This window comes from Coenobita brevimanus, chromosome 116 (genome assembly GCF_032717465.1).
Source record: "Coenobita brevimanus isolate Jiangsu-jjx chromosome 116, ASM3271746v2, whole genome shotgun sequence".
NCBI classification, from domain to species: Eukaryota; Metazoa; Arthropoda; class Malacostraca; order Decapoda; family Coenobitidae; genus Coenobita; species Coenobita brevimanus.
In genome coordinates, this window is record NC_137069.1 from 16,654,990 (window position 1) to 16,666,713 (window position 11,724).

At 46.6% G+C, this 11,724-nt stretch overlaps 3 protein-coding genes across 3 annotated transcripts; all 3 read left to right on the forward strand.

Moving 5' to 3' along the window:
* Positions 1 to 3,428: 3,428 nt before the first annotated feature.
* On the forward strand, positions 3,429 to 4,136 carry LOC145418796 (uncharacterized). Its single transcript, XM_080287127.1, has one exon. The coding sequence runs from the start codon at positions 3,429 to 3,431 to the stop codon at positions 4,134 to 4,136; it is 708 nt and encodes a 235-aa protein (XP_080143253.1).
* Positions 4,137 to 5,387: 1,251 nt separating this feature from the next.
* Positions 5,388 to 5,807, forward strand: LOC145418798 (uncharacterized). The gene has a single exon (XM_080287128.1). The coding sequence runs from the start codon at positions 5,388 to 5,390 to the stop codon at positions 5,805 to 5,807; it is 420 nt and encodes a 139-aa protein (XP_080143254.1).
* Positions 5,808 to 5,877: 70 nt separating this feature from the next.
* On the forward strand, positions 5,878 to 6,904 carry LOC145418799 (uncharacterized). The gene is made up of 2 exons (XM_080287129.1): positions 5,878 to 5,992; positions 6,087 to 6,904. The coding sequence occupies exons 1-2, from the start codon at positions 5,878 to 5,880 to the stop codon at positions 6,902 to 6,904; spliced, it is 933 nt and encodes a 310-aa protein (XP_080143255.1).
* Positions 6,905 to 11,724: the final 4,820 nt, after the last annotated feature.

An 11,724-nucleotide genomic window follows, 5' to 3' on the forward strand; every position in this document is an offset into this window, starting at 1 on the left:
AGTTGCATAGTACGGTTTTTTTGGGTTCTGCTAATTATGAAGGATTTTTGGCAGTGTTATCGATTTGTGTGTGTGTGTGTGTGTGTGTGTGTGTGTTGGTACTATGGGATTTTGGCACTGGTATTTTCTGGTATTTTGTTCCTGTATATAGGGTTTCTTGGTATTCTGAAGGCCTTACATTGCAGACTTCTAGTATTATGAAGGCATGGTATTCCGATTTTCTGGTGTCATGAGGTCTTAGTGTTATAGTTCTGGTATTAATTGGTCCCGGTATTGCAACTTTTCCGGTATTACATGATTGATTCAGAGTGCATCACGGTATCTACAATCCTCCGGTATATCAATGGTTTATCTGTGTTATGTGGAATGTTCTGGTTTTGCGGTATTGTGGTACCGGTATAGTGGAATTCTGGTATTTCGATATTCCGGTATTGTGAAGTCTATATGTTGTAATTTTCTGGTATTATTAATTCAAGTTGCATCTCGAAATGAGCGGATCTTATAATCCTCTCTCTCTCTCTCTCTCTCTTATTAGGACAAGTTTACCGGGTCTCAGCCTTGAGTTCTTTCTTCTTCCCATAAAAAAAAGGCCAATTTATATCCAGGATCCAAAATGTCAAGCAGGATGAACAGGCATAAGGGAGAAACAAACTGAATCCACCAGTCTGACCGGCATGAGAACCGAACTCTGGTCCAACTTCCGTTCCGCTGCCGCCTTCTTCAGAGCGGAACAGGCGATTAATTTGCACCGTTGTTGTGGCTCTCGGATTTATCATTTGCGCTAGATCTGCTCATTTTAGTACCAGAGCTTCTTTTTAAATTATACTCATCATCATCATCATCATCATCATCATCAGTCTTTTTAATCATCATCATCCATCTTTTTAATCATTAGTCTTCATTATCATCAGTCATCAATCATTTATCATCATCATCATCATCATCATTAGTCATTAAGCATCAGTCATCATCAATCATTTATCATCAGTCATTAACAACATCAACCATCATTATCAATTAGACACTTTTATCTCTTCATGTGACACTTTTATCTCTCCATGTGACACTTTTATCTCTCCATGTGACACCTTTATCTCTCCGTAACACCTTTATGTCTCCATGTGACACCTTTATCTCTCCGTAACACCTTTATGTCTCCATGTGACACCTTTATCTCTCCATGTGACACCTTTATCTCTCCGTAACACCTTTATCTCTCCATGAGACACCTTTATATCTCCATGTGACACCTTTATCTCTCCATGTGACACCTTTAGCTCTCCATCTGACAATGTCGTCATTTTCATCATCATCTTCATCTTCGTCATCATCTTGTTCATCATCATCATCATCATCATCACCATCTTCTTTTCCTCCTCCTCCTCCTCGATTCACTAGTCTCCACTTCTGTAACATATATAATTCTCCTTTTTTCCCCACTTCATTGAGCTAAAACTTTACCACTTCAAGTCCCACTCCAATCACCAGCAGATCACACCGGCAGCGTGGCTAAAATTTCGTGCCTCAAATCCCGGTCAAAGAGATGCCAGCTTGATGAAAAAACAAATCCCTTATGGAAATACATCACGATTATTTTCCCGCATGAAAAAAAGAATTATTTGTTGATTTACCTGAGCGTTAATTAAATTATTTGTTTTAATATCCCACAAGTTATAATGAATGTTGGTTTAGCCGCATACTATCCATTTTTTTTTCTTTTTGATAAAAGATGATGTGAGTATATTTGTATTTCTATATAGATTCGATTAATATTATATTGTGTATAGACAGATAGATTGATAGATAGATAGACAGATAGATAGATAGACTAACTGATTGATTGATATTTTTTCACTTATGTATATCTATTTAGAGATAGATATTTCAGAGAGAGAGAGAGAGAGAGAGAGAGAGAGAATGAGAGAGAGAGAGAGAGAGAGAGAATGAGAGAGAGAGAGAGAGAGAGAGAGTTAGATTGATAAATGAATAAAGAAAGACATGAATTTTAAGCAGAGTTAGCGTAGGGCCAATATATCTTGTCTCTGGGTTGGAAGTAGATTTATTTATGTTTCTTTGTATCACTGTCCATCTTATATTTTTTCTGTCTTTCTGTCTGTCTGTCTTATCTATTTCTTTAATCAAGGAAGAAGGACCAAATCGCTGGAGGTCTGATACATTGTAATTCCAGGAAATTTTTAATCAAGAATCCATATTAAGAGTCTATTCCATACATATTGTTCATATATCATCTCTGTGTATTTGCATCAATATATCTGTCTGTCTGTTTGTCTGTCTCTCTCCGTATGTGTGTCTGTCTTCCTCTCTGTCTGTCTGTCTGTCTATCTGTATCTGTTTTTTTTTACCTCAACCTATCTTTCTGTTTGTCTGCCTTTCTCTCTGTCTGTCTATCTTTCTTTCAGTCTGTTTGTCTATCTGTCTTTCTCTCTATCGATCTCTCTTTCTGTCTTTCTATCTATCTGTCTATCTGTCTATCTATATATCTGCGTATTTACCTCAGCCTATCTATCTGTCTGTTTTTCTTTCAATCTGTCTGTCTGTTTGTCATTCTATAATCGGTATCATTTCTGTGTGTTTACTTCAGCCCATCTGTCTGTCAATTTGTTGGTCTGTCTATCGGTGTCAGTCTGTCTGTCTGTCTGTCTGACTACCTGTCTATATATGTCAGTCTGTCTATCTGTAAGTCTATCTACCTGTCTTTATGTCTGTCAGTCTGTCTGTCTATCTGTCTGTCTGTCCGTCTATCTGTTTATCTATCTGTCTGTCTGTCTGTTTGTCTGTCTGTATGTTTGTCTGTCTGTATGTTTATCTGTCTATCTGTCTAAGTCTGTCTACCAGTCTGCCTGTCTATCTGTCTGTCTGCTTATCTGTCTATCCGTCTGTCTATCTATCTATCTATCCATCTATTTAACTATCAGTCTGTCTATCTGTCTGTTTTTGTATATATCTATCTGCCTATCTATCTATCTATCTATCTATCCATTTACATGTCTGTCTATCTCTCTATCTGTCTCTATCTATCTTTCAGTCTATCTGTCTATCTATCTGTCTATCTGTCTGTCTGCTTATCTGTCTATCTGCTGTCTATCTATCTATCTGTCAGTCTATCTGTCTATCTATCTGTCTATCTGTCTGTCTGCTTATCTGTCTATCTGCTGTCTATCTATCTATCTATCTATCCATCTCTTTATCTATCAGTCTATCTGTCTGTCTACGTATCTATCTGTCTATCTATCCATCTCTTTATCTATCAGTCTGTCTATCTGTCTATCTATGTATCTATCTATCTGCCTATCCATCTACCAACCTTCGAAGCGAATAGCCGGAGGGAGTATTGGGAGTTCATTTGTGCATTCAAACAACACATAGGGAGGGCCACAGTCCCAGAGGAATATAAGCTGCAGACGCTCATGCAAGCATGTGCAGTGCCTGTCAGGAACACGCTACAAACATGCAACTATTTGGACCCAAGAGAGGGTTATGAGAAGGCGATGGCCATATTGGAGGACAGATACGGAGACAGACATCAGTACGTCCGAGAGATTGTGGAAGGAATACTTGAAGGGCCCATGATCAAAGGTGAGGATGAGGGTGGCCTCAGAAAATCCGCCGACGAGTTGGGGTCTTGTATTTTGAGTCTGGAGAACATCGGGAGATTGCAGGAGTTGGACACCGTTCGCTCGATGGACGTGCTGTTGCTTCAGTTGCCTGAAAGGGCACTTATACGGTATGAGGACGAAACTTTTGCCCACAACAAACGATACGGGTATTATCCCGGCGTTAAATGGTTGAAAACCTTTATCCTGGAGGAAGCGCACAGAGTGTGTGTGAGGAGGAGAACCGAGGAAAGAGGAGCAACCACCAAGCAAGCCACCGAGGTTGGTGTTAGAAGGAATCCAGATGAGCGTGATATCGGCTTGGCCACCATTGGTGATGATGAACCTGCGAGCGAGAGAGACATGTGTCGGCTGTACGGGGGGCTGCACACCCTGGTGGGTTGCAAGAAATTCCGTGCCATGAGAGTTGAAGAAAGGAAGGCCACGGCCAGACGGCTCAAATACAGTTATGCTTGTTTGAATGATACCCACTTGGCAGCTGAGTGCCGGGCCTCAGTATGATGTGACATAGAGGGTTGCACTGGGAAGCATTCACGATGGATACACTCGACCGGCCCCATAAGACAAAGGCAGGAGTCCTGGTACAATTGGGAACCCAGGAAGAGAGATGGAGCAAAGCCACAGATGAAGGGTGAGAGGAAGCCGAGAGATGATCGTCGTCGATACACTCAGCAGGAACAGGCACATGGAAGTGAGAAGGGAGTACACTGAGCAGAGCCAGAGAAGAGAAGTGCTTCTTGTGGACAGACCAACCAACATGATGAGGCAAGCATGGAGGGAACACTTAAGAGGCTCAAGCTCGAAAGGGGCAAAGGCGGGAACAAAAGACTCACCGCTATGGCAGGAACAATGCGGATACATGGGCAGCTTTGCAAGGTGGCATTGCCCATTGCTGAAGTGAAGGCGGCTAGTAAAGGCTCAGATGCTGTAGTCCGGACGAGAGCAACCGAACATTCTGTACGACCCAGCTGGCAAGCAGGCTGGGGGCATCATGGAGAACCGTTTGGGTAACACTTGACACTATAACTCGGATGACGGTACACCTTTTCGGTGGGGTCTGGAGTCCGTCATGTGCCTTGTATGCTTTAAAACGAACCTTTCTAGATCACAGAGATGTATGTCCTGACGATGTGGTGGATGCCTAGCAGAATTTTTATGTGGACGACCAGCTTATCTCAGTGCAGTCTGCTGATGAAGGAATAAGGTTGACAGAACAACTGCGACATGTCACCTCACTGGGCGACTTCAGACTCACCAAGTGGGCTAGCAACAGTAAGGGAGTACTCAAATCCATTCCTGAATCAGAGAGGCATTAGGGAGTAAAGGAGATTGACATAGAACACAAGCCTCTTCCTGCGGAACGAGCACTTGGAGGAAGGTGGGACCTAGAGAAGGACCAAATTGCAGTGGTCATCAAACGCTTTGAGCAAGGGGGGTCAGTTACAAGGAGGGATCTCTTGCGTGTAATCAGCTCAGTATGTGATCCGCTTGGATTCCTTGCACCATTCCTCATTCGCGCCAAGGTCATCTTCCAAGAGAAATGCAGGAGGAAGAAAGGGTGGGATGAGGCTATATCTGACAGCAATGAGGTACGGTGGTGACGGTGGCTGGTAGAATTAACTCACCTCACAGATTTCAGGATACCATGGTGCTATGACCCGAGAGGTGCAAAGAGAATGTCATTTCAACTACATCACTTCTGTGATGCTTTGCAAGTGGCGTATGGAGTAGTATCATACCTGAGGATCTCAGATGGGACCGGAGATGTTTGCTGTGCCTTCGTCTACGGAAAGGCCAAGCTGGCCCCGCCAAAAACAGCTGACTATACCCCGTCTGGAGTTATGTGCTGCCATGTTGGCTGTCAAGGTTGACGAGACATTAAGGCACGAACTGTCGACCAACGTGGGAGAGTCTGTCTTCTGGACAGACAGTGTGATAGTACTACAGTATATACGTAACACAGAGAGGCGGTTTCACACGTTCATAGCCAATCGAGTGGAGGCCATACACAAATCAGATGTGACCCAATGGAGGCACGTGGGTTCAATACTGAACCCAGCAGATGATGCGACACAAGGACTGAGTTGCTATGAACTGAACGGAGGGTGTAGATGGACTGAAGGGGCCGACTTTCTCCGGCAAGAGAACAATCACTGGCCACAAGAGCCCTGACATATACTCGACCTGGGGATGGACCCAGAGGTAAAGGGGGATGCTACAACTATGGCAATGGGGGCTAAGCATGGAGAAGACCTGCTGGCAAGATTGTGGTCCAGATACTCGTCCTGGCACAGACTGCTGTGGGGAGTTTCATGGATTAGAAGGTATTTGTATTGGAGGCAAATGGGAGGACCAAGGCAAGTTGACAAATCAAGACTGAGGGTGAGTGAGCTCCGAGCATCTCGAGTGGCAGTGTTGGGTTTTGTACAATGGGAAAATTATGAATCCGAGATAAAGGACCTGAAGAGTGGGGTGAGCTTAAGAAAACGAGACCATTGTTCCCGCTGGAGCAGAACCTGGGGAAGGACGGACTCCTCCATGCGGGTGGACGGTTTGAGAAAGCCCCCTTGACAACTGACAGCAAATACCCCGTGCTGTTGCCACAGGACCATCATGTCACGGAGCTAATAGTAAGAGAAACCCGGGAGAACAAGGCTGGGCACTCAGGAAGAGAACATACACTAGCGGTAATGGCCCAGGAGTTCTGGGTACTCAAGGGACGAAGGTTGATTGACCGGGTGCTAAAACAGTGTCTCATTTGTCGCCGTGTCAATTGGAAGGAGTCACTGCAAACACAAGCTAATCTCCCTGCCAACAGGGTATGCATGATGAAGGCACCATTCACACACACTGGAGTGGACTGCTTTGGGCCATTCATCGCAAAGCAGGGTAGGAAACGGGTGAAGCGGTGGGGTTGTCTGTTCACTTGCCTGAACTCAAGAGTCATACACCTGGAGATTCTTGACAGACTAGACGCTGATTCATTCCTCAGTGCAATGACGCACTTCTCAGCAAGGAGGGGTGTACCAGAGCACATTCGTTCCGACAATGGAACAAACATGATTAGAGCAAATAAGGAGCTCTGGGCCACAGCTCTCAGCTGGGAGAAGAATGACAAGGTCCACAATTCACTGTTGAGGAAGGGAATTGAGTGGGAGTTGAACCCACTGCATGCATTGCACATGGGCGATGTATGGGAGCAACAGATCCAGACAGTCAGGAAGGTCTTGCAAGCAATAGTAGGTGCACAAGTTGTGGATGATGAGTGACTCCACACATTCTCCTGTGAAGTGGAGGAGATAGTCAATGGAAGGCCCATCACCCCGACCTCCAATCACGTCAGCGACCTCGAAGCGCTTACTCCACTGCACATTCTGCTCCCTAAGACTGTACCCCACTGCCCGTTAGGAGGTAAGGCCAAAAAGCCTGTAGGGGACATCTACCGGAAGAGTTGGAAGCATGCACAGTTCCTAGCGGACCAGTTCTAGAAGCGATGGTTGAAGGTGTACTTACCATCCTTATGACAGCGCCAGAAGCATTTCAAGTGGTTGCGTAATTTCTAAGTGGGGGACTTGGTATTGGTGACAGATTGGAATGTACCCCGTAATCACTGGATTCTGGGAAGACTGGTAGAGGCGAATCCCGGTGATGATGGTGTGGTGAGGCATGTCAAGGTCAGGACGTCCGCACGCAAAACCCTAATCCGCCCTGCGAACGAGCTGTGTCTGTTGGAAGGGAGCGGCAAGTGAAAGTGTATATGGTATTGGTCGTAACCGACCAACAGGGGGAGTCTTACCGCATCTAACGCGGTAAATAGAAAGAGAGAGAGAGGGAGAGAGAGAGAGAGAGACAGACAGACAGAGACAGAGACAGAGACAGAGAGTGTAGGCGAGAGAGAGAGGGACAAGGATGCTGACACGGTGTTTATATGTATGTACGGTCGCTTGAGCATAACATCCTAGCGGAAATGGACACCAGGCCTTAGAAGAGACGTTATGGGTGAGTGTGGGGGCAGTGTGTGGGTAGTCAGGGACGAGTGAGGGACGAGGTGATGTCGATCCCTGGATTTACTAGACGGAGACTCCAAAAGGGTGGAGTTCAAGAGATGTACGACTCCACGTCCATCCTGTGAAAGTGTTATTGCTGTGAGAATATTACGCCCGTGAGGGACTAGTGCTGTGTACTTCACACCCTTACCCACACACTGATACTGTAAGACGAAAATTGGACCCGCCACAAGTGAGTTGCCCTTGCTTACTTTTACGAATGCTTATTGATCTGCACGTGGTTGATGTCACGACATAATCCAATTATAAATGTAGAAAAGTAAGGACGAGAATTAAAGCGATATGTGTATACGAGGTAAACTTTGGTAAATTGTAATTATGTGTATGACCAAGAGTTATAACAATGACGAGTGATGCCATTATAGCATACTGAGAGTGTAAAACTGCAATTCCAGGTATGACCGAATAAATAGTCGAGTCCAGCTGGGCGGGTTTCATTACCCCGTTTCCCCCTCCAAGAGTGCAGGCGACTACAGTCATACTTTGGGGTCCGTTGGTAGGGGGAACGTGCCTGACCACGACCTACGACAGCGCTGGGGGTTTTAAGTCTACGGAGGCGGCCTACCTACGATCGGCGACACCGCCACTCAGGACAGCTTGGGTTGTGAGTGGGTAGACTCCACAGGACTGCGAGTGTTGATAAACAACTTTACTCAGGCGACTGAAAGCCGGGAGCTGATACGTTACGTCTGGTGCATTGTGAAGAAAATACGTTAGTTTACATGCTGGGGTAGGAATTTATCGCCCGGGTGCCAAACAATGTTAAATAATCGTGACACATTAAATGTGAGAAATGTGAGTATAATATTTAGAAGGTCGGTACTGATATCGTAACGTCGCTTGTATGCTATAAGGTTGTGAATTAAAACTAATTAGCGCACCTTGGATATTAAGAGTTGTGATTGATACTAGGCTGTCATAGAGAAGGTTCTGGTGTGCCACTAGACTTTAAAGGCTAAGCTCAGTGCTCGCTGTCTGGCTGTTTGGGTGTCATGGGATAAACGTTGCATGAACGAGAGTGTGACTAAGAGGGATTATTAAAAAAAAAAAAAGGGGGGGCGAGCGAGAGAGGGGGACGGAACCTGAACATACCGGGCGGAACCTAACCTAACATACCGGGAGGAAGCCAACCTAACATACCGGGAGGAAGCCAACCTAACATACCGGGCGGAACCCAACCTAACATACCGGGCGAAACCCAACCTAACATACCGGGAGGAACCCAACCTAACATACTGGGAAGAACCCACCAGGTAGAACATATCGGCATGGACAACCCAGAAGGAAAGGAACATGTGGAACATGACAGAAAGAACATAACCCATGGAACAGCTCCAAGGATAGTCGAGGAGGCCAGGGAAGCAACGGGGGGAGAGGAGTACGAGACGGAGGTTGCGGGGACGATGATGGAACAAAGAGAGGAGGAGAGGACCAAATTTGGGCCGCAAGAATGCTTAGAGAAGTGGCCGGCAGTTGAAGGCAGACTGGCTGAGACACATGAGAGTGTATGCATGAGAGTCCTCCTGCCGACTCTGCAGACCCTGCAAGAACAGAACAAGGTGATCCATGGTCGCTTGACGCTGTTGGAGAACTTGATGGGAATGTAAGGGAGGAACGAGATGAGCTTGAGGTCACAGATGCAGCCAGACTCTGTAGCAGTACACAAAGGATCGGCAAAGAAGTCAAGATATGGTGATGGCACAGGAGACAAACGAATGTGGGAGACTAGGGGAACCCAGCGGGGGGAGCAGGAACAGATGCAAGAGGCCGCGACTCTACATCAAGAAGAGTCAACAGTTAGCAGACAAGGGCCAGCGTGGCAGAGGTCAAGGAATCCGAAACTGACTAGATCAGGAACGGAAGAGCTGACATGCACTGCCCCTATGGGCATGGAGGTGATAGCTTCCGGCTTGAAGGAATTGATTGCTGCCATCAGGTTGCTAAAGACCCATCTACCAACCTTCGAAGCGAATAGCCGGAGGGAGTATTGGGAGTTCATTTGTGCATTCAAACAACACATAGGGAGGGCCACAGTCCCAGAGGAATATAAGCTGCAGACGCTCATGCAAGCATGTGCAGTGCCTGTCAGGAACACGCTACAAACATGCAACTATTTGGACCCAAGAGAGGGTTATGAGAAGGCGATGGCCATATTGGAGGACAGATACGGAGACAGACATCAGTACGTCCGAGAGATTGTGGAAGGAATACTTGAAGGGCCCATGATCAAAGGTGAGGATGAGGGTGGCCTCAGAAAATCCGCCGACGAGTTGGGGTCTTGTATTTTGAGTCTGGAGAACATCGGGAGATTGCAGGAGTTGGACACCGTTCGCTCGATGGACGTGCTGTTGCTTCAGTTGCCTGAAAGGGCACTTATACGGTATGAGGACGAAACTTTTGCCCACAACAAACGATACGGGTATTATCCCGGCGTTAAATGGTTGAAAACCTTTATCCTGGAGGAAGCGCACAGAGTGTGTGTGAGGAGGAGAACCGAGGAAAGAGGAGCAACCACCAAGCAAGCCACCGAGGTTGGTGTTAGAAGGAATCCAGATGAGCGTGATATCGGCTTGGCCACCATTGGTGATGATGAACCTGCGAGCGAGAGAGACATGTGTCGGCTGTACGGGGGGCTGCACACCCTGGTGGGTTGCAAGAAATTCCGTGCCATGAGAGTTGAAGAAAGGAAGGCCACGGCCAGACGGCTCAAATACAGTTATGCTTGTTTGAATGATACCCACTTGGCAGCTGAGTGCCGGGCCTCAGTATGATGTGACATAGAGGGTTGCACTGGGAAGCATTCACGATGGATACACTCGACCGGCCCCATAAGACAAAGGCAGGAGTCCTGGTACAATTGGGAACCCAGGAAGAGAGATGGAGCAAAGCCACAGATGAAGGGTGAGAGGAAGCCGAGAGATGATCGTCGTCGATACACTCAGCAGGAACAGGCACATGGAAGTGAGAAGGGAGTACACTGAGCAGAGCCAGAGAAGAGAAGTGCTTCTTGTGGACAGACCAACCAACATGATGAGGCAAGCATGGAGGGAACACTTAAGAGGCTCAAGCTCGAAAGGGGCAAAGGCGGGAACAAAAGACTCACCGCTATGGCAGGAACAATGCGGATACATGGGCAGCTTTGCAAGGTGGCATTGCCCATTGCTGAAGTGAAGGCGGCTAGTAAAGGCTCAGATGCTGTAGTCCGGACGAGAGCAACCGAACATTCTGTACGACCCAGCTGGCAAGCAGGCTGGGGGCATCATGGAGAACCGTTTGGGTAACACTTGACACTATAACTCGGATGACGGTACACCTTTTCGGTGGGGTCTGGAGTCCGTCATGTGCCTTGTATGCTTTAAAACGAACCTTTCTAGATCACAGAGATGTATGTCCTGACGATGTGGTGGATGCCTAGCAGAATTTTTATGTGGACGACCAGCTTATCTCAGTGCAGTCTGCTGATGAAGGAATAAGGTTGGCAGAACAACTGCGACATGTCACCTCACTGGGCGACTTCAGACTCACCAAGTGGGCTAGCAACAGTAAGGGAGTACTCAAATCCATTCCTGAATCAGAGAGGCATTAGGGAGTAAAGGAGATTGACATAGAACACAAGCCTCTTCCTGCGGAACGAGCACTTGGAGGAAGGTGGGACCTAGAGAAGGACCAAATTGCAGTGGTCATCAAACGCTTTGAGCAAGGGGGGTCAGTTACAAGGAGGGATCTCTTGCGTGTAATCAGCTCAGTATGTGATCCGCTTGGATTCCTTGCACCATTCCTCATTCGCGCCAAGGTCATCTTCCAAGAGAAATGCAGGAGGAAGAAAGGGTGGGATGAGGCTATATCTGACAGCAATGAGGTACGGTGGTGACGGTGGCTGGTAGAATTAACTCACCTCACAGATTTCAGGATACCATGGTGCTATGACCCGAGAGGTGCAAAGAGAATGTCATTTCAACTACATCACTTCTGTGATGCTTTGCAAGTGGCGTATGGAGTAGTATCATACCTGAGGATCTCAG

Excerpts from the sequence above, each read along its gene's own strand:
- LOC145418796 (XM_080287127.1), top strand. The coding sequence starts at position 3,429 with ATGCAAGCATGTGCAGTGCCTGTCAGGAACACGCTACAAACATGCAAC.
- LOC145418798 (XM_080287128.1), top strand. The coding sequence starts at position 5,388 with ATGGGACCGGAGATGTTTGCTGTGCCTTCGTCTACGGAAAGGCCAAGC.
- LOC145418799 (XM_080287129.1), top strand. The coding sequence starts at position 5,878 with ATGGAGAAGACCTGCTGGCAAGATTGTGGTCCAGATACTCGTCCTGGC. Across the intron at positions 5,993-6,086 it reads AGGCAAATGGGAGGACCAAG|ATAAAGGACCTGAAGAGTGG; the intron begins GCAAGTTGACAA and ends TATGAATCCGAG.